The 23,106-nt window shown below is 40.7% G+C and overlaps 1 protein-coding gene across 2 annotated transcripts; it reads left to right on the top strand.

The window, feature by feature from the left end:
* The first annotated feature begins 42 nt into the window (after positions 1-42).
* On the top strand, positions 43-21,777 carry LOC133575913 (coiled-coil domain-containing protein 112). Of its 2 annotated transcripts, XM_061928833.1 has the most exons (13): positions 43-108; positions 7,424-7,533; positions 9,970-10,091; positions 10,176-10,265; positions 10,610-10,685; positions 14,470-14,590; positions 14,855-14,971; positions 15,045-15,182; positions 20,458-20,573; positions 20,661-20,784; positions 20,863-21,153; positions 21,215-21,313; positions 21,384-21,748. In XM_061928833.1, exons 1-13 carry the CDS (start codon positions 73-75, stop codon positions 21,462-21,464), a joined length of 1,521 nt encoding a protein of 506 aa, XP_061784817.1. In that variant the 5' UTR covers positions 43-72; the 3' UTR covers positions 21,465-21,748. The 2 variants fall into 2 exon arrangements, with proteins under 2 accessions (XP_061784817.1, XP_061784818.1); XM_061928834.2 differs by lacking the exon at positions 20,863-21,153 and having other exon boundaries at positions 21,384-21,777.
* Positions 21,778-23,106: the final 1,329 nt, after the last annotated feature.

Genomic DNA, 23,106 nt, shown 5'->3' with positions numbered 1-23,106 from the left:
AGCGCCCTCTGCTGGCCGGTCGCAAACATGTATTGTCTCCTCTTCCGGTTTAAAAAAACGCTCCAATCCAACATGGCGTCCCTAGCAACCGTACACCAACTTCCCTCGGTAACTATCACAGTAAAGTTGTTGCCGTACAAAATATTTAAAGTAGTCTTTTGTAGAGTACTATTTTGTGGAGTTGAATAAAGTAGGCAGCGTGTGACTAGCTAACCGACTTAAACTATACATTGGCGATGCTACAATTAGCACTGTTCAGTTAGCATAACGATGACTCATTTTTTGTTGACGTTCATGTCATAATAATCATATTTATAACATTTTAATGTGTGCTTTAGTTACTTTGGCTTTGATATTTGTAGGTTTTTAGTGTTTTTATTGATGACTCAGTGCAGTAATTGCACCTAGCTCGCTGACAATAAACTATCAATACACTTAGATAAAAAGGAATCTATCCTATTTGCGTCCCAAATCAACCTTCAGAAAGTCAGTGACTTCACTATAAAAGTGGGTGACATTGTTATCACCAGGAAAGATGAGGTCACCTACCTAGGTTCCATTCTAGAGGCTAATCTTTCCTGTGATTAAATGGCAGCCAAGGTAATCAAAAAGGTCAACCAACGAACGAGATTTCTCTACAGAATCTCCTCTCTGGTCAACAAAAACACCATGAAGATTCCAGCGGGAACTCTCGTTCAACCCTTTTTCCAATCCAATCCCATCCACTTTATTTATATAGCACATTTAAACAACAAGGGGCAGCACGGTGGAAGAAGGGTTAGTGCATCTGCCTCACAATACGAAGGTCCTGAGTAGTCTTGGGTTCAATCCCGGGCTCGGGATCTTTCTGTGTGGAGTTTGCATGTCCTCCCTGTGACTGCGTGGGTTCCCTCCGGGTACTCCGGCTTCCTCCCACCTCCAAAGACATGCACCTGGGGATAGGTTGATTGGCAACACTAAATTGGCCCTAGTGTGTGAATGTGAGTGTGAATGTTGTCCGTCTATCTGTGTTGGCCCTGCGATGAGGTGGCGACTTGTCCAGGGTGTACCCCGCCTTCCGCCCGATTGTAGCTGAGATAGGCTCTAGCGACCCCAAAAGGGAATAAGCGGTAGAAAATGGATGGATGGATGGATTTAAACAACAACATGTTTCCAAAGTGCTGCACTACAATATTAAAAACAATATTCAAATATTATCCTTAGCTCCACCAATGACTGGATAAAAACAAAAAATAAATACATATACAACCAATATAAAAACAATATGAAATAAATATGATTCAAAACGATTTTAAAGGGTAAAACCAATTAAAACAGTAAATAGAAATCAAAATTTTAAAAAAACACAGAGGACCACACAACTCACGTAGTGTTAAAAGCCAGAGAATAAAAGTGGGTCTTAAGACGAGACTTAAAACACTCCACTGTGGGAGCAGTTCGAACATGGAGGGGCAGAGTGTTCCAGAGCTTAGGGCCGACCACAGAGAAGGCCCCTGTCTCCCCTGGTTTTAAGTCTGGTCTTGGGCACTATGAGCTGTAGCTGTCTCTCGGACCTCAGAGCGCGCGCAGGAGTGTAAATTTGGATGAGGTCCGAGATATACTGAGGTGCCAGCAGGGGCGTCACTAGCTTTTAAGGACAGGGGGGGGCTTAGCTCCCAGGAGATGCACAGGACGCGAGCGAACGTAGCGCACGAGCACAAAACTTCACAAACGGCTAACAAAGACTTAGAAATGATTCATTGTTATTAGTATTATTTAAAAAATGCACGGGACGAAATGAAATGCTCCCCGGGACGATGTCTTTTAACCATTTTTTTTTCTTTTTCTTTTAATGTATTTATTAATTTGACATTTTATATTAAATGTCTTGGTTTTTCCTCCCTCTGAAAATCCTATGAAATGTTTAACAAGCCATTCTATAACAATACAACAGCTATTAATGTAACAGTACAATAAAACAAATATATTTAATGTTTTTTTCATTGTTTTAACATTAGACTAATGTATATTGCTTTATATAGATTCTACAAGAGTGATGTGGGCATTTTCTATATGAACAAGTCCAAGGACCGCAGGCAAGGTCGCAGAGAAAATGCAGACTGGATTTTGAGGGATGTGGGCATTTTCTATATGAACAAGTGGAATGGATTGGATACTGACACACTAAAGGGGCTCTCTTTCTTAAAGTACCAATGATTGTCACACACACACACACACTAGGTGTGGTGAAATGTGTCCTCTGCATTTGACCAATCCCCTTGTTCACCCCATGGGAGGTGAGGGGAGCAGTGGGCAGCAGCGGTGCCGCGCCCAGGTATAATTTTTGGTGATTTACGCTATGAAGTGAGGGGAAACTGAGTAAATAATGACAGGTTATATGATTAATTAATTTAAACTCATATTCGGGCCACTTTATAATGAATATGTCGGCATGTATTTGTTAAAAAAAAAAAAAAAAAAAATATATATATATATATATATATATATACCGGTAACACCAAATTATTTAGGGGGGCTTAAGAACATTTTAGGGGGGCTCAAGCCCCCCTAAAATAGGCCTAACAACGCCAATGGGTGCCAGTCCATGTAAAGCTTTAAAAAAAAAACAGCAAGGTTTTTAAAATCAATTCTAAAATGAATAGGGAGCCAGTGCAAACTCTCAAGAATTGGGGTTATATGCTGGCGTTTCCTGGCCTCTGTTAAAAGTCGTGCTGCCGCGTTCTGGACTAACTAATTTAGGATTTTTAATTGATGACCACTTGAGTTTTAAGGAGCACATTCAGTATGTTGTAAAAAAAACTGAAACTTTTACTGGGATTTTATTATAGAAACAAGTCTTGCTTTTCTTTTACTGTGAAACAGAAATTGGTGGAAACAACCTTTTTACCTGTTATTGACTATGGAGATGTGTTGTACATGAATGCTACTGCTGGTTGTCTCCACAAGCTGGATAGTGTGTACCACGGGGCACTGAGATTCATCACCATCTGCGCTCCCCTTACTCACCATTGTGTGTTATACTCAATGCTTACCTGGACATCTTTATGTGCTCGACGCCTCAATCATTGGTATGTTTTCATCTACAAAACCATTCTGGGTATCACTCCATCTTATCTGTCTTGTCTTTTAACAAAGAAACAAGGAAGTCACAATCTTCGTTCAATGAATGTTCTGCAATTTGTCGTCCCCAAAGTAAGAACTGAACTGGGCAAGAAAGCATTTGGGTTTTCAGCACCGAAGGCATGGAATAACCTACCGGTACAATCGAATATTAAACTTCAAACCCTAGTTACGTTGAATGAGTTCAAAACTTCTGTGAAAGGACTGCAGTCTACCTTGTCTGTATGCACATGTGTCATGTGAGCAAGTTTTAATGTTGTAAATGTGATGCTTTATGTATTTGTTTACTGTTTTTAATGTAACCTTGCTGCTGCCCTCTTGGCCAGGTCTCCCTTGGAAAAGAGATCTTTGATCTCAATGGGATTTTACCTAGTTAAATAAAGGCTAATAAATAATAAATAACTGCAACCGGTAGAGAGCATAACGTGCTTTGCAGTAGTCCAGGCGACTTGAAATAAAAGCATGCACGACTTGTTCAAAAAAGTTAAAAGATAAAAACGGTTTTACCTTTGCTAAAAGACGAAGATGATAAAAACACGATTTTAAAACGCCATTGACTTGTTTGTCAAGTTTAAAATCGCTGTCTATAGCAGTGACGTGCGGTGAGGTTGATGGCTGGTGAGGCACTGACTTCATCATAGTCAGATTTACAAACATATGAACCCTAAAGAGTATCTTATTCACCATTTGATTGGCAGCAGTTAAAGGGTTATGTTTAAAAGCTCGTACCAGCATTCTTTCCTGCTTGGCACTCAGCATCAAGGGTTGGAATTGGGGGTTAAATCACCAAAAATGATTCCCGGGCGCGGCGACGCTGCTGCCCACTGCTCCCCTCACCTCCCAGGGGGTGAACAAGGGGATGGGTCAAATGCAGAGGACAAATTTCACCACACCTAGTGTGTGTGTGACAATCATTGGTACTTTAACTTAACTTTAACTTTAACTTTACACATACAAACTGTAGCACACAAAAAAGCACATTTAATAAAAAAACGTTATTATGGTCTTACCTTTACTTGCAAGATTGAATCTATTTAAAAAAAGTGTAACCGAGGGTTTATAAATGTCGCCTATACTGTATGAAACTACAAAATAACAAACACGGAGGCTCCAGTTTACACGAGGACCACTTTATTTACCTTCTTTCAAAAACTTCCGCTCAACTGTGTCATCACTTCCGCTCTTAGCGCCTTCAAAATAAGAGCTCAAGGCATATACTGTATAACAGCGCATAACAGGAACTTAACATCACAAAGAGGAAAGCCCATAAAATAGGTTACAAAAGTTATTTAATAAGAAGCCAAAAAGTGCAAAAACAATAATGTTTGTGTTGGAGGAGTTGTGAATTAGATACACCTGCAGTCTGCAGGTGTACCTAATGTTGTGGCCCTGCAGTCATTCACAACTCCTCCAACACAAACATTATTGTTTTTGCACTTTTTGGCTTCTTATGAAATAACTTTTTTAAATAGATTCAATCTTGCACGTGGAAAGTTTTAGTGTGGGCTTTAGTTGATATAACACTCCCGTCAGGGGGTGCAAATTCTACGGCGGGGGTGCAGGAGGCGGGACTACTGGAGCCTCAGCCAGTGCGTCTTTTGCAGCCGTTTTATGATCGCTCAGCACAAGAAATACTTTACACACATACAGTTGTTGACAAAATACACTGTACATTATACACCTCAGCTAACTAAACTATGGAAATGTATAATATAATTCATATAGCAATACGGTCTCACTGCACAGCAGGCCAGCAGTTAGCCGAGTCCGCAATCCATGTTGAGGCACAACTGAGTGACGTGCCTCAACTGGCTGCTGTTCACCGCACCGTCTCTTCTCAGTATTTGAACGGCAAATGTGAAAATTCAGCGATTTTGAATAAAAATAATCTAAAACTGGTGAAGTTAAATGGAAAATAACTTTATAGTATAATAACTGAATACATATAACAATTTAATTTAATTTTTCTTTTTACATTTTTTTTCTTTCCATGATGGCAGCTGAGGCCCCGCCTCACCTGCCTCCAGTGACCGCACGTCACTGGGTCCGAGATATACTGAGGTGCCAGTCCATGTAAAGCTTTGAAAAAAAAACAGCACGGTTTTTAAAATCAATTCTAAAATGAATAGGGAGCCAGTGCAAACTCTCAAGAATTGGGGTTATATGCTGGCGTTTCCTGGCCCATGTTAAACGTCGTGCTGCCGCGTTCTGGACTAACTGCAACCGGTAGAGAGCTTTTTGGCTAATGCCAGCATAAAGTGCATTGCAGTAGTTCAGGCGTCTTGAAATAAAAGCATGCACAACTTGTTCAAAAAAGTTAAAAGATAAAAACGGTTTTACCTTTGCTAAAAGACGAAGATGATAAAAACACGATTTTAAAACGCCATTGACTTGTTTGTCAAGTTTAAAATCGCTGTCTATAGTGACGCCAAGGCTGGTGACTTTGGGACGGACGCACATCATTTTGCAATGGTCCCAAGTCAGTGAGGGCCGGACCAAAAACTAAAATTTCCGTTTTTCCCTCATTCATTATTAAAAAATTCTGGGCTAACCGAGCCTTGACGTCGCATAGATAGTTGAGAAGAGGTGTCAGGGGGCCGTGGCCTTTTGAAATCGGCATATAAATGCCGATTGATGCGAATCAACTTTTCGATCGCGCATGCACCTCCTGGTACCCCAGCACCTCCAAAACCCTCAAATCTAGACTCCAAACAGCCCAGAACAAGCTAGTCAGGTTACTTCTAGACCTCCACCCCAGATCACACCTCACTCCTACCCACTTCTCCAAAGTGGGCTGGCTCAGGGTGGAGAACAGAGTAAAACAACTTGCACTGAGCCTAGTCTATAAAATTCGCTACACCTCCCTGATACCGAAGTACATGTCAAACTACTTCCATAACGTAAATGACCGCCATAACCACAACACCAGGGGGAGCTCCACTAACCACGTTAAACCCAGATTCCGATCTAACAAAGGTCTTAACTCATTCTCCTTCTATGCCACATCAATATGGAACACACTCCCAACAGGTGTAAAAGAAAGTGCATCTCTACCCTCCTTCAAAACCGCACTAAAACAACACCGCCAGGCAACTACAACCCTAGACCAGTGGTTCTTAACCTTGTTGGAGGTACCGAACCCCACCAGTTTCATATGCGCATTCACCGAACCCTTCTTTAGTGAACAAAATACATATATATATATTTTTTCAAATTTAAGAAAAAGTCGTATGTTTTTTTACTGGTGCACAAAATGAACCGTGCATGAACATCACCCTGTTCAAAGAACAAAATCAACACAGTGCATGAACTCACAACAAATTACACACCTTACACACATTACCATGAATTGATTAACGTGGACCCCGACTTAAACAAGTTGAAAAACTTATTCGGGTGTTACCATTTAGTGGTCAATTGTACGGAATATGTACTGTACTGTGTACACTGTACTGTGTATTCTCTTCCTTTGCAATCTGCTAGTAAAAGTTTCAATCAATCAATCAAAAAACCTGCAAATCAGATGGAAAATTAGAGGGAACATTGTTTGGGGGTATCCATAACACGCTGATAGGGAGAAGTTTTTATTTACACAATAAGTCGGATGTCTCTTTACCTCTATGGCGGAGGCTACACCGAACCCCTGAGGCCGACTCACCGAACCCCTAGGGTTCGATCGAACCCAGGTTAAAAACCACTGCCGTAGACTAACACCCTCCCCCCACCACATCCCACCTCCCCGGATTGTAAATAATCAAATGTAAATAATCAAATGTATATACTTGTTCTTATGCTTTCTGAGCTCACTATGTTCACTGCTTGCTGTACATATCCTACGAAATCAGACCTACACCGTTTCAATGTCCATTTCTCAGATGATATAATTGTTGATGACTGAAGTGCTGATATCAACCAAACCTAACCCCCCCTGCCGCAATCCCCTCCACATTCCACCCTCCAGATTGTAAATAATGTAAATAATTCAATGTATATACTCTGATGATGATTAACTTGTGTGATGACTGTATTATGCTGATAGTATATATTTATACCATGAATTGATTAACGTGGACCCCGACTTAAACAAGTTGAAAAACGTATTCGGGTGTTACCATTTAGTGGTCAATTGTACGGAATATGTACTGTACTGTGCAATCTACTAATAAAAGTCTCGATCAATCAAAGACTTGAAGGATGAGGCATTGGGTTTTTTTAGCTATCACCAGACAAACATAAAGTCGTGACGTCATTAGTAACTTGTGTGTTGTGCATATTGACTAAATGATAGTGTTGCTTTATGCAGAGTGACGCAGAGCCGCCGTCTTTACCTGATGACCAGGACTGTGTGGATGAAAGACAGTCCAGGAGGAGAGCCAAGGAGTTTCTTAAGGAAGCTGAAAAGACCAGAATACTGTACGTCTAATGGTGTGACTATTACCAAAACAAACCACTAAACATACCATGGAGCTTTGTGTACATAGTAGAACCTCGCGCAACACATTCCGGGGCAGAAGTAGACATAATTGTTCCTGATACAGAATTAATTTCCCTATAACAAAAAAAACCCATAGCTCAGTTGGGAGAGCAGTCGTGCCAGCTACTTGAGGGTTCCAGGTTCGATCCCCGCTTCAGCCATCCTAATCACTGCTGTTGTGTCCTTGGGTAAGACACTTTACCCACCTGCTCCCAGTGCTAACCACACTGGTTTAAATGTAACTTAGATAATGGGTTTCACTTCACTTTACTACAAATAGAAATTAGAGATGTCCGCTAATATCGGACTGCCGATATTATCGGCCGATAGATGCTTTAAAATGTAATATCGGAAATTATCGGTATCAAAATTATCGGTATCGGTTTCAAAAAGTAAAATTTATGACTTTTTTAAAACGCCTGCTGTGTACATGGACGTAGAGAGAAGTGCATAGCGCCAATAAACCTGAAAGGCACTGCCTTTGTGTGCCGGCCCAATCACATTATATCTACGGCTTTTAACACACACAAGTGAATGCAAATCATACTTGGTCAACAGCCATACAGGTCACACTGAGGGTGGCCGTATAAACAACTTTAACACTGTTACAAATATGCGCCACACTGTGAACTCACACCAAACAAGAATGACAAACACATTTCGGGAGAACATCCGCACCGTAAGCTCCTCCTATTTCTCCATCCTCTTGTTGTGGTGCAGACTGGCTCGTACATGCACATGCATCCTCCATTGTTGCCTTTTCTAGTACTGAATAGAATATAGTTCTAATTTATATCTGTCAATAGACTCGCTATGGAAACGCTAGAAACTACAACATGGCTGCCGGGGAGAAGACGCAGTCGAAGTAGAGGCATGCAAATAAAACGGTCAGAAAGCGGCTTGAAAACGGATTGTAAAACATAAGTTATGCAAAATTTTAACGAAGAACCACCATTACACTGCAAAAACTGAAATCTAAGTAAGATTAAATATCTCAAATAAGGGTGATATTTGTTTATTTTCTGTCTGATAAGATCATTCTTCTCACTAAGCAGATTTTATGTTAGTGTTTTACTTGTTTTAAGTGTTTTGGTCCTAAATGATCTCAGTAAGATATTACAGCTTGTTGCTGAGATTTGATGACCTATATTGAGTAAAACATGCTTGAAACTAGAATATCAACTGTTGCAAAGCTGTGTCATCAACACTCACAAGAATAAAACTACTTTTTAAAGTAATAATTTCTTATTTCAAGCATGAAAAAAAAAATCATGACTGACACAATTGTGTCTCATAATTAAAACAGATGACAGCCAAATGAACTTTGCTGTTTTATTTTCAATGAAACAATAGAAAATACGTACTCATATAGTAGTACAGTTGGTACAGTACAGTAAACTGACAGTTAATATTTAAACATTTAACATTTCTAACAATTTGGAACAGAAATAGTTCATGCACATTCAGATAAATTCTTCAAAATTACAATTAAAAACATTTTGGCCGGAGACCGGGCTGTATATATGCGCACTAATTGACTGAAAGAGCACGCACTTGGCGCGATGATGTCATGTTGTCGATGGAAAAATGCATTTTTAGACGGCTAGGAGACCCCGAGAGTAACAAGCTGTTGCCTTGTTGCCTTTCCATTAAGAAAAATAAATTAGTTTTTAGTAGAAATTTGCTGGTTTCAAGAAATGTAATGCCGGGTGCATATCATTATGTCAAGATAATGGCACTAGCATTTACTTAATTTAAGAATATTTTTCAACATATTGAGTAAAAATGTCTCTTTTTTTTCTACCAAGAAAAGTGCACTTGTTATTAGTGAAAATATACTTATTTTAAGGTATTTTTGGGTTCATTGAGGTTAGCTAATTATACTTGTTTTGGAAAGTCTTGACAAGCCGAATTTTCTTGTTCTATTGGCAGATAATTTTGCTTAGTTCAAATAAAATACCCCTCTTTTTTTTTTTTTTTTTTGTTCTTGTTTTTGAACACTTACTTTTTGGAGTGTACATTTTATATAGACCAGTGGTCCCCAACGTTTTTGTTATGGTATTTTTTTTTAATTGGTTTTTTTTTGTCATAGAGAAATACAATCATGTGTGTTTACGGACTGTATCCCTGCAGACTGTATTGATCTATATTGATATATAATGTATATATTGTGTTTTTTATGTTGATTTAATAAAAAATAAAAATAAAAATATTATTATTCTTTTTTTTCTTTTTCTTTTTTCTTGTGCGGCCCGGTACCAATCGGCCCGGTGGTTGGGGACCACTGATATAGACCACATGAAAGTGTATTAAATGTAATTAAAACAATCATAATATGACCCTTTTAGTAAACCAGTGCATTTAATTTGTTCCAGGGTTGACAAGCTGGAAAGAGAAAGGCCGCTGAATGTCCAGTGCCGGAAAAGCAGGTGGACTGATGTAGCGACAGAGCTGGATGAGTATGAAAAAACACTGGTTGAGGAGAGAAGTGCACAAAGTGGGCCATAGCTTGTAATATCTGCACACTTACTTTACTAGTGCAGATTTTGTGGTTTTTTTAATCCGTGTTTCTTTGTTAAAGAGGTGCATCTAAAGAAGCAGTTGGTTAGGATTCAAAATGGCGTGAGAGAATTCAAGCAACAGCTGGCAAACATTAAACCAACTCCCAATTGTAAGTAACCTCACTACTCATAGGTCAGGGGTGTACAAACCTTTTCCAACAAGTCACATACGGAAAAACTGATGCATTGAATTGTCACTTTGATATGTGTTAAAGATGCTAAAACAATGCAAAATTGGTCAAAGGAAAATAGTTAAATATCTAATCATGTATCCCATATAATAATTAAATCACTTTATTTTTACAATATACCATGAGCCAAAACTTTTGACACCCTTGCCTTGTAAGTTGACCCTTGTGATAAATAAAATACTTCTGTTTAGCTTTAGTATTTGTTTGCGTTTGTTGTCTTTTTAATAAAGCCCAGATCAATCGAGTCCTTTACTGTTTTGCAGTGATTGAGAAGCTGAAGGAAATAATGTCACAGGTGGAAATTTCCATCAGCCATTTGAAGGAAGAACAATGCTCATGGTAAACTCTTCACTTAAGCCACGAGTGTCCAAAGTGTGTACCACGGGTCATTTCTTATTTAAAAAAATACATGCCTGTGAATCATACTTGCCAACCTTGAGACCTCCGAATTTGGGAGATGGGAGGGGCGCAGTTGAGGTGTGGGGGTGCGGGGATTGGTGGTAGCAGGGGTGTATATTATAGGGCTGAAAGGGATTCTGGATGCTTGTTCTGTTGTGTTTATGTTGTGTTACGGTGCGGATGTTCTCCCGAAATGTGTTTGTCATTCTTGTTTGGTGTGGGTTCACAGTGTGGCGCATATTTGTAACAGTGTTAAAGTTGTTTATACGGCCACCCTCAGTGTGACCTGTATGGCTGTTGATCAAGTATGTCTTGCAGTCACTTACGTATGTCTGCAGAAGCCGTATACAACTTGTGACTGAGTCGGCAACCTGTTTTGTATGAAGAAAAAGCGGACTCGACGTCAATATTGTTGTCCGGGAGAAAATCGGGACAAATTCGGGAGAATGGTTACCCCGGAAGATTTTCGGGAGGGGCACTGAAATTCAGGAGTCTCCCGGAAAAATCGGGAGGGTTGGCAAGTATGCTGTGAATATTTTCATTCATCCAGGTCATTGTATTCTCAGGGCATTAAATTGATCTAAACGGGGATATTCAGTTTGTCTTAGAAGACATTTAGCCTCTATTACGAGCAGGCTTATCAGTTCATGCTCACAGACCTACAGTATTTCTAGTCTGAGGGCTTGGTGCAGGATCCAATGTATTTATCCTCAAGATGGGACATCCTCAGACAAAGATTGTTTCGCTCGATTGTGGTGCAAAAAGATTGGTTTAATATCTTGGTGGCAGAGCCGTGGAAAGAGAGAGTCTGGCCAACTCGGTTTCAGAGTTGGTCCCAAACATGGCGCCCTGTAGTCACTTTAGGAGATCCTCTGGCCATACGCTCTCTGATTGGTCAAAAGCTCCTCAAGTGAATACACGGCACCATGTTTAGGACCAACTATGAAACCGAGTTGGTCATACTCTCTCTATACACGACTCTGCCTGGTGCAAGAGCCTACTGCCATTATTAACATGATTTTTGTGCACCACAATAGAGGCCTACAGGCAGATTGCACAATAAATAATCTGGCCGTACCTTCATATTAAATTTAAAAAATCCATAGTGTGACAGTTGGCAAAATGTCACCATCTCATGGACAATGTGGGAAACTCAGTTGAGTGACCATGATGTGTACTTTAGTGACACCATAAGCACACAATTTACCTATATGACCCAATCCAAACAACCTTTCCTAGTCATGGTGCAGGGAAAAAATTGAACCAGCACAAAAAGTCAACACACATGGTCACAGATAACACAACCTGCTTACTGAACTTTGTGGATATTATTTTAAAAAAAAAACGTCCCATCACCATAATTTTTTTTAAATTACATCCATATAATATGTAAGCACACACACACACACACACACACACACACACACACACACACACACACGTGTGTATATATATATATATATATATATATATATATATATATATATATATATATATATATATATATATTGGGCTCAAGAAATTTGGCTGGGGGCCCAAAAGTGTACATATATATATATATATATATATATATATATATATATATATATATATATATATATATATATATATATATATATGCACAAATTTGTTGAGCCCAATGCGGCCCCCCAGTCAAAAAGTTTGGAAACCCCTGTTCTAAGACAATCTGTTCAGTCCAGTTGTGATCGACTCAATGCCCTGAGAATATAAAAGAAAAAAATTACGTAACATAATTAGGTATATATGATTTTTCTTTAAATGTATATAACTTACAGCACTTTTAAAAAAAAATAAAGAATATTCTTAGTTTGTTAAAGTATGTGATCCTCTGTGGAAAAATTTGGACACTACGAGCTATATTTTTTTGTACAAAACAAAATATTTGTTATAACTCGGGATGTACCGATCAAAATTTTTGCCCTCGGATCCCGATATGATTTTTGGCCTCAGAGCCGATCTGATTCCGAGTCCCAATCCTATGCGTTGACAATAAATCATAGTCAGAAAATGTTTCACAGCAAGAAATTTAAGTAAAAAACAATAGTTAAATTCTAATTAAATTTTGAATTTGCACTTATTATGTAAAGCGTATTTAAGTACTTAAAAAAGCGCTATATAAATGTGATATTTTATTATTATTTAGGAGTTAATTTTAAAATGTTACTTATTGTTTTTTTAATGCTTACACCAAGTAGCCCCACCCTGTCTTATTGAGCTGCTGCAGCCTTATTCTCCCCACAAGACCCTGGGGTCTTCAGACTAGCTTCTCCTGCCTGTGCCTAAAACCAGACTCAAAACCAGAGGAAATAGAGCCTTTCCAGCGGCAGGGCCCAGACTGTGGTACAGCCTTCCATTATGTATTATATCTTCCCAGTCCCAGAGCCAATTTAAATCTAGGCTAAAAACATATTTTTACTCCCTTGAATTCAAATCCGGTTATGCAGGATATCTTGCTCGTTTTATTTCTTGTTTTCCATCCATCCATCCATTTTTCTACCGCTTGTCCCTTTTGGGGTCGCGGGGGGTGCTGGAGCTTATCTCAGCTGCATTCGGGCGGAAGGCGGGGTACACCCTGGACAAATCGCCACCTCATCGCAGGGCCAACACAGATTTTTATTTATTTATTACATTTTAGTATTTATATGTGATATATTTGCACTTCTTTTAAGGTATGTTTTACTATTGTATTGTCTTCATCCTTCTGTGTTACGATGTAAATGTGACACTGCTTGCACCATTTTTTCAGATATTCGTTCTTATGTCTGTACAGCACTTTGGACGACAGGAGTTGTTTTTAAATGTGCTTTTAAAATGAATAAACTGAACTGAACTGACTATCCTTTGCAGATAACAATGTTATCGAGTGAATACTCCACTGTCATATTAGGGTAATTATAGATCAGTCATATTATATATTATATCAAGAAGCAGTTTTGCTTCTGCATCTCGATGCATCTGTTGCATCAACCGTCTTTTTCATTTTATGTGAAAAAGTAGCCCTAGTGTCAGGTTCAAACACTGATGACATCTATTAAACAAGACAAGAAGCAAAAAATCAAACAGAGACAGAATTAAATTTTGCTCAATTGAGGAGAAACGCGACGACTGTACTCTTTGTACAGTCTTCCACCACGCTCTGGTGAAAGATTGTACGCCTTCTCTTTTTATTTGGACTTTCCCTGTTTACATAACAACATCTGTTTCTAAAGGAATGGGGAGTATGTAAACAGTCATTGTTTTTGGTCACATTAACACAAAAGAAAAAGATGCCTCGGGCTTGGGCTGGTCCTGGATTCAGCTTGGGCAGGTCTTGGATGACAATAGATAACCCCCATCTCGTCTCCTCCCATCGTACATAATGGAATTTTCCAAGCCTTTGCTTGGTGCAACAAAAACAACCTCTTGTCTGTTCATTGGGAACTTAGAGAACGGAAAGTTTTTTGATAATTTACAGACAAATTTTTCTGACATCTAGTATGTCCACCACAGAGGACACTGGATAAATGTGTTGTTTTCAGTATCCTCCCATTGTGTGTTACCAAAACCACTTTTAAAAACACTACAGAAATAACAAGCTAGTTATTGTTTTATAAACCCCAACAAATCACATATTGCCTGGCTTCTACACAATTCCAAACCTTTTTACTGAATTCAGCAATGTATATGACAATTTGCTGCTTTTGTTTATGTGTTGTTCCAAAAGCTTTGGAGAGCTTTTGAAGGAAGAGAGGACGTGTGTACAAGAGGTCGCAGCTTACGAGAAGAGGATTGAAAACTGGAGTATAACCATGACGTCGGACTCCAAACCCTCCACAGTTACTAATGTGAGTCTGTGATGGTTTGTGTCGTATCATCTCTTATTTCTATCTGCTATTTTTAAATAGCCTATTTCAACATTAAGTACAGCTGCATAATCTTAATGAGACCCAACAACAGATCTATAGAAGTTCATAACCTCCAGAGAACCTGTGACTATTTTGTCACGGTTACACATTTCAAGCAAGAAGTAGCCCTGTTGCGAAAAACACAAATGTCCACTGCAGAGTGCAGAAACATGCAACACATCAGTTCTTGTCTTCCCCAAAAAGAGCAAAGCCTTGGTCAGAGATCTCCCCTTAGAGGTCCGAGCTTTGGAAGCCTTCCTCCAGAAGACAGGAGGCGTCTATGGCAGTTGGGAGGGGTACGATCACCAAGCCTTCCTCAAGGTAGGACATGGCTTGGAGCCTCACTTTCCTTTGCTGAGCCTTTAGTTGGATCGAAACAGTTCTTGGTGGACAGGTGTGGACCAAGCACGGAGGCCAAGCCTCCTTCAGGAAAGAGGCCAAAGTCTTTCTGCCCGGTAAAAGTCAGGAGGAGATCGAGGAACACGAGAGGTGGCTCCTGGAGTTGATTCATCTGCAGGACAAGAGGAGAGAGGTCAGTGGAAAAACACACCTGTCGTCTCCTTTACCTTATTCGGGTATGGTTTCCTGGAAGGCTGCACGGGTTTGGTACACGGTCACTGATTAGGTCAATGCATACGTAGAATAGAATAGAATGGACTTTATTGTCATTATATTTGCATATAACGAGATTAAGGACTCCAATTTAAGGTGCGGTAGTGGGAACAAATATGGGATAACAATAAATCACACAAGAGGTAATAAAGATAAAACTAAGAATTTAAATAAACAGACTACTATCCAATAAAAATAATAAGCGCCAGGGCAAAGATGAGTGAGGAGATTTACGGGTGTGCTTGCATGTAAACTTCATTTCAAAATAAACACTGGACTGGATTTTAAGTAAAACTGTTAGCAAGTTTTGAGCAAACAAATGATGTGCATTCAAGTGAATCATCTAGAACATGGATGTCAAACTCTGGCCCGCGGTAACACCACATTCACCGCTAATTCTCATACTTGCCAACCCTCCCGGGAGACTCCCAAATTTCAGTGCCCCTCCCAAATATCGTCATGTCTGATTTTCATCCAGTCCAACGAGTGCTGGTCCAGTCACATAATATGTGCGGCTTCTTGCACGTACACACAAGTGAATGCACTGCATACTTGATCAACAGCGATACAGGTTACACTGAGGGTGGCCGTATAAACAAGTTTGACATTGTTAGAAATATGCGCCACACTGTAAATCCACACTAAACAAGAATGACTAACACATTTTGGGAGAACATCTGCACCGTAACACAACAGAACAAATACCCAGAATCCTTTGCAGCACTAACTCTTCCGGGACGCTACAAAGTGCGTGTGGAGGTGGGTTTGGTGGTAGCGGGGGTGTATTTTGTAGCGTCCCGGAAGAGTTAGTGCTGCAAAGGATTCTGGGTATTTGTTCTGTTGTGTTTATGTTGTGTTACGATGCGGATGTTCTCCCGAAATTTGTTTGTCATTCTTGTTTGGTGTGGATTCACAGTGTGGCGTATATTTCTAACAGAGTTAAAGTTGTTTATACGGCCACTCTTAGTGTAACCTGTATTGCAGATGATCAACTGTGCATTGCATTCACGTGTGTGAGCGTACAGGAGCCACACATGTCTTGTGTCTGGGCCGACACGTTGTTAGAATGGATGAAAAGCGGACGTTAAAGGTAATGCCTTTAAGGCACGCCTCCAAGACTCTGGTCCCGGTGGATTACGAGATATAGTGACTGATGATTGCAAAACTTGCTTGGGTCCTTATTAAAAGGTTAATTTGTTCAACCTTGGCCCGCGGCTTTGTTCAGTTTTAAATTTTGGCCCACTCTGTATTTGAGTTTGACACTCCTGATCTAGAACATGTTCCTTGATGACATTCTGTTAATAAAATTGCCTTTGTCACAAATGATAAATATTAGTCAGATTATTCACACTTTTAATCTGGAGTATTCATGATTAATCACAGGTTATTACTCGCATGCATATTTTAAATTAATTGATAAAAGACTAAAATTTCTGGGCACAAATGCAATTTTATTGTCAGAATGTCATACAGGAACACTTTTAAAAGAATGTTTCACTTTAATTCACACCTCACTTTTCTTTGTACTGACATGCATTGATCTGATTACTGACCTTATACCAATTAACTCCGCCTTTCAGGTACCGGTTTGCGGTCAACTATACATTTATTAAGAGATCTGTTCTATTTCACTGATATAAATTGTGTTGAGAAATGAGAACAGAAAGGGAATATATGTGCTACTAACTTGCTATGAATTTGTAAAAAGGGCTTATAAAATAAGCTTGGCTTCTACCTACTCCTTTTCGAACATGTTATAAAGAGAAATGTAAATATGTTAACTACCGGTGTATGATGTATCACTTGTAATTGCATACATGTTCGAAATACATTTAAACCAAACCAAACCAAGGTAAAGGAGCTCAAAATCAATTGCGTGATTAATCTGTGTATATACATGATTAATGCAATCATATTCTGTAAAAAATCACATTAGCTAACTTGTTATTTTTTTAACGGTTCTGGGCTGTGCATATCACACCTCGGCCTTCAGCGATGTCCTACTTAGTCCAACTTTAATTAATCCATCCATCCATCCATCCATCTTCTTCCGCTTATCCGAGGTCGGGTCGCGGGGGCAGCAGCCTAAGCAGGGAAGCCCAGACTTCCCTCTCCCCAGCCACTTTGTCCAGCTCCTCCCGGGGGATCCCGAGGCGTTCCCAGGCCAGCCGGGAGACATAGTCTTACCAACGTGTCCTGGGTCTTCCCCGTGGCCTCATACCGGTCGGACGTGCCCTAAACACCTCCCGAGGGAGGCGATCGGGTGGCATCCTGACCAGATGCCCGAACCACCTCATCTGGCTCCTCTCGATGTGGAGGAGCAGCGGCTTTACTTTGAGCTCCCCCCGGATGACAGAGCTTCTCACCCTATCTCTAAGGGAGAGCCCTGCCACCCGGCGGAGGAAACTCATTTCGGCCGCTTGTACCCGTGATCTTGTCCTTTCGGTCATAACCCAAAGCTCATGACCATAGGTGAGGATGGGAACGTAGATCGACCGGTAAATTGATTTAATTAAAACCTCTCATAATACCATAATTCATGTCACTACATGACTACGGCTGGGGAAATACTAAACAGAAAAAAACTGTTGAGTACGTTGTCATGTTGTGAGTGTGAAAAAGTGAAACTCTTCATATTTTATCTTATTTCACACACACGCACGCACACGCACACACACACACACACACACACACACACACACACACACACACACACACACACGCACAATGTTTTTCTTCATAATTAATATAGTTTGTAGCTATAAATTCAGTATTTTTCAATATAGTTTATTCAGTGTACTATGTTTTGAATGTGTTTGTTCTTCATTTCTATTCTGACTAGCCAAGAGTGGAGATGGAAGTTGCCTACAATCTCATATTTACATGTCAAATGTTCATTAATCAAACATTAAATCTAAATGCAGAATCTCATAGAATGGGAAACATTGGCAAAAAGTTCAAGATTTTAAAGTACTCGATAGCACTCTAATCAGCAAATGAACCTCAAAAACAAATTGGTTGGAACTTAGATAACTTTTGCACACTATTTTAATTTATTAATATTATTAAGATGCACAATATATCCCAACCTAGGGGGACAGAGTCTTCTCCATTGCTGCTCTCTCCTTCTTTGAACACTCTCCCTGCACATGTCAGAACACTACACCAGTGGTTCTTAACCTGGGTCATCGTGTAAATAAACACTTCTCCGCGTATTACGGATACGGCAACAGCAGAAGTCACACTGATTTGCAGATGTGTAATTTGTTGTGAGTTTATGCACTGTGTTGGTTTTGTTGTTTGAACAAGGTGATATTCATGCTGGATCGGTTCGCCGCTGAGTGTGAAGCGACTGGGATGAGAATCAGCACCTCCAAGTCGGAGTCCATGGTTCTCACCCGGAAAAGGGTGGAGTGCCATCTCTGGGTTGGGGAGGAGATCTTGCCCCAAGTGGAGGAGTTCAAGTACCTCGGAGTCTTGTTCACGAGTGAGGGAAGAGTGGATCGTGAGATCGACAGGCGGATCGGTGCGGCGTCTTCAGTAATGCGGACGCTGTATCGATCCGTTGTGGTGAAGAAGGAGCTGAGTCGGAAGGCAAAGCTCTCAATTTACCGGTCGATCTACGTTCCCATCCTCACCTATGGTCATGAGCTTTGGGTTATGACCGAAAGGACAAGATCAAGGGTACAAGCGGCCGAAATGAGTTTCCTCCGCCGGGTGTCGGGGCTCTCCCTTAGAGATAGGGTGAGAAGCTCTGCCATCCGGGGGGAGCTCAAAGTAAAGCCGCTGCTCCTCCACATCGAGAGGAGCCAGATGAGGTGGTTCGGGCATCTGGTCAGGATGCCACCCGAACGCCTCCCGAGGGAGGTGTTTAGGGCACGTCCGACCGGTAGGAGGCCACGGGGAAGACCCAGGACACGTTGGGAAGACTATGTCTCCCGGCTGGCCTGGGAATGCCTCGGGGTCCCACAGGAAGAGCTGGACGAAGTGGCTGGGGAGAGGGAAGTCTGGGCTTCCCTACTTAGGCTGCTGCCCCCGTGACCCGACCTCGGATAAGCGGAAGAAGATGGATGGATGGATGGATTTTCATGCACGGTTCATTTTGTGCACCAGTAAAAAAACATGGTAACACTTTAGTATGGGGAACATCCATCCATCCATTTTCTACCGCTTATTCCCTTTGGGGTCGCGGGGGGCGCTGGAGCCTATCTCAGCTACAATCGGGCGGAAGGCGGGGTACACCCTGGACAAGTCGCCACCTCATCGCAGGGCCAACACAGATAGACAGACAACATTCACACTCACATTCACACACTAGGGCCAATTTAGTGTTGCCAATCAACCTATCCCCAGGTGCATGTCTTTGGAGGTGGGAGGAAGCCGGAGTACCCGGAGGGAACCCACGCAGTCACGGGGAGAACATGCAAACTCCACACAGAAAGATCCCGAGGCCGGGATTGAACTCACGACTACTCAGGACCTTCGTATTGTGAGGCAGACGCACTAACCCCTCTTCCACCGTGCTGCCTATGGGGAACATATTAAACATTAATTAGTTGCTTATTAACATGCAAATTAGTAACATATTGGCTTTTAACTAGTCATTATTAAGTACTTATTAATGCCTTATTTGGCATGGCTTTATTATAACCCTAACCCTCTAACCCTGGCCCTAACCCTCTAACACTAACCCTAACCAAATAACTCTAAATTAAGTCTTTGTTACTTAGAATATGTTCCCCATACTAAAGTGTTACCAACAACATATAACTTTGTCTTGAATTTGAAAAAAAACAACATTTTATTTTTCACTAAAGAAGGGTTCGGTGAATGCGCATATGAAACTGGTGAGGTTCGGTACCTCCAACAAGGTTAAGAACCACTGCACTACACTGTTCAAAAGACTTGCTAAAAACACACCTCTTCATTTAATTCCCTAGTATTTTCCCTCTGCTGTCTATTGTTATGTTGATATGACCTTCAACAGTTTATTAGTTGTTCTTTTGTAAAATATTTTTGAGTAGCTTCTTAAAAGCGTTATGTACATAAAGTGCATGCCTGTATATCATACACAATCAACGGGATACGTTGTGGTTGTCTGCAACAATTCATTGCAACACATAGTAAACTTTACTATGTCCTTTGGACATATTGTGCTTTCAGTCAGTTTCTTTCATGATTTTTTTATTCTGCAGGCGATCCAAAGGTGGAGGAGTAAGAAGGAACTGGAACGTCAAAGCAGGATACAGAAGCAGGCGGAAACAGTAGATGCTGAGAGGAAGAAGAAAGACGTAAAGAACCAGCAAAGCAAGTAAGAGCAGGAGAAAAAATTGCTTGTCTGAAAAGTGCCAGTTTAGCAGGTAGCAGGAGATTGTTTTTTGTGGGGTTTTTTTTTTAGAAGCGAGGAAGAGAAGAAGCCGGCTGCTCAGAGTCTGGAGCGGTGGAAGGAGGCCAAGACAAGGAAAGAGGAGCAGGAGAAGCAGAGGCGAGCAGCGCTCATCCAAAAGAACAGAACGGCAAAGGTACGCCTTCAGCACACAAACTCCAAAGGAACAACAACTTTTGGACAAATGATTCATCTGGTGGAGTGTCGTCATCAGCTGGAGGCAAAGATGACCTCAGAGGAGCAACTAGAGGGGAGAAGAGGAGAGGAGGAGGAGGAGGAGAAGATCAGGAGAGCGGAGGAAGAGAAGATCAGGAGAGCGCTGGAAGAGAAGATCAGGAGAGCGAAAGAAGAGAGGATAAGGAGAGCGGAGGAAGACAAGATCAGGAGAGCAGAGGAAGATAAGATCAGAAAAGAGGAGGAAGAGAAGATCAGGAGAGAGCAGGAAGAGAGAGAGATGGAGAGGAGGAAGGAGGCGACCAAAAGCATCAAGCACCTCATTAAAAGGGTAGATCGTTGATCATGTATTTGTATTTGCACATACATGCATTTTGTTTTTCTAACTGCAGGATCTGGACCGAGTCCAAGCGAAGCGTCAGGAGAAACTGCAGAAGCAGAAGGAGGAAGAGGAAAGGCAGGAGAGGATTATGATGAAGCTGAAGGAGAAAGTCAGTGAGCGCTGAAAGGCGTGTGCTCTTTGGCTGAATATTTGCTTTCATTGTGTTTTTGCTCACGCAGGTGGACTGTCACGTCAGCAGAGACCCTTCCAGGCTGGTCAAGCCCACCAAGGGATGGGAGGAGAGAATAAAGAGTGTCTGATCTTCTAGAGGAGAACCTGTTTTCCACATGTTTCACAGGTCTCATGTTGTTTAACATGTCGCTTTGTGTTTGTAGCGCTGTAATACAGTTTGAGCTGGGATTCTGTCTGAATGTTGCAACAGCGAACACTTCAAGTTGCCTTTTTCTTGTTTTGTTGTGGAGCTGTTCCCAGGTGGAGACAAGGTCTGTGAAGACTTAAGTGTTCCTTACTTTCGTAATACGCAAGATGTCAGTCAAAACCTCATTAAAGGTACAATTAAAGGTGCAAAGGTGACTTTTTCGTGATGTTCCAAATGTAATATGTGTCCGGAGAGCTTGTTTATGAACAGCAAACATCAGTCCATCTAGTTTGCTCATTTGAGCAGGAAAACGCTGAACACCAGCCCGGCATCTTTGTTTTCTACCTGTCAACTGTCAGTTTAAGCTGCTCGCCGGCTCCTCATCACCACTTCAAGATGGCGGCCGAATTTCTCGCGTCACAGCAGCCAATGCTGCGTCTACTAATAAGATGTCTATGGTTACAATTATGGCAATCTGTTGCGTCCACTGCAGTTCGCTACCTTATTCATACTTTTTGTTAAGTGTTTTTTTTAAAGCAGGGTTGCATGAGGTACCTACACATAACGTTACGTTAGTCAATGTATCACACACAGTAACGTAACGTTAGACGGCGGTCAGCAGCACCGCGTATTTTAGCCACCTACAAAATGACAAACATAGTCAAATAAAGGTCAGTTAAAATGTATACTATATTAAGAATATGTGTACATATTGCATAGGGCCCTGACATCTAAAAAGTACAACTCTGTTCATTGTTATGTTCATGTATTTGTTATGTTTTTCATGTGTACGCACACATCAACACACATACAGTATGAGATGAGATCAATGAGATAAGGTAAGAACAGGATAGAAATTGCTGTGGAACCAGTTACAATGCAACATGCCATGGAAATACAATGTTAACACTTTTGTGCAAATAAGTACAGTTGCACTTGTTTTTTCAAATCTGTTTATTCTGTAAAGGAATGAGTTACATGTTTAAAATGACTGGTTAAAAGTGCTATTATGAAGTGCAATGTCAGCACTATTTTTTTCCTGCAACTTCAAATGCACTTGTTTTAATAAATAAATACATCGTTTTAAAAGCATACACAATCTGTGTAAATATATTAGTCTGTGGTTAAAGGGACTTGAAAGGACTCGAAACTCAAAATGCAGGACTTGGGACTTGACTTGAGACTTTCCAGTCTTGACTTTGGACTTGACTCGGGACTTGCCTGTCTTGACTCGGGACTTGACTCGAGACTTGAGGGCAAAGACTTGAGACTTATTTGTCACTTGCATACTTGCCAACCTTGAGACCTCCGATTTCGGGGGGTGGGGGGTGAGGGGCGTGGTCGGGGTGGGGCGGGGACGTGGTTGGGGGAGGGGCTAAGAGGGGAGGAGTATATTTACAGCTAGAATTCACCAAGTCAAATATTTCATATATATATATATATATATATATATATATATAAAAGAAATACTTGACTTTCAGTGAATTCTAGCTATATATATATATATATATATATAAAAGAAATACTTGAATTTAGTGTTCATTTATTTACACATATAGACACACATAACTCATCTACTCATT

This window comes from Nerophis lumbriciformis, linkage group LG33 (genome assembly GCF_033978685.3).
Source record: "Nerophis lumbriciformis linkage group LG33, RoL_Nlum_v2.1, whole genome shotgun sequence".
Classification (NCBI taxonomy): domain Eukaryota; kingdom Metazoa; phylum Chordata; class Actinopteri; order Syngnathiformes; family Syngnathidae; genus Nerophis; species Nerophis lumbriciformis.
This window is presented reverse-complemented; position numbering and strand designations above follow the sequence as displayed.

Bases quoted from the DNA above. Each gene is read 5' to 3' on its own strand.
- LOC133575913 (XM_061928833.1), top strand. From the start codon at position 73: ATGGCGTCCCTAGCAACCGTACACCAACTTCCCTCG. The intron at 10,266-10,609 runs GTAAGTAACCTC...ACTGTTTTGCAG, and splicing joins CATTAAACCAACTCCCAATT to TGATTGAGAAGCTGAAGGAA. The intron at 14,591-14,854 runs GTGAGTCTGTGA...TTCCCCAAAAAG, and splicing joins AACCCTCCACAGTTACTAAT to AGCAAAGCCTTGGTCAGAGA.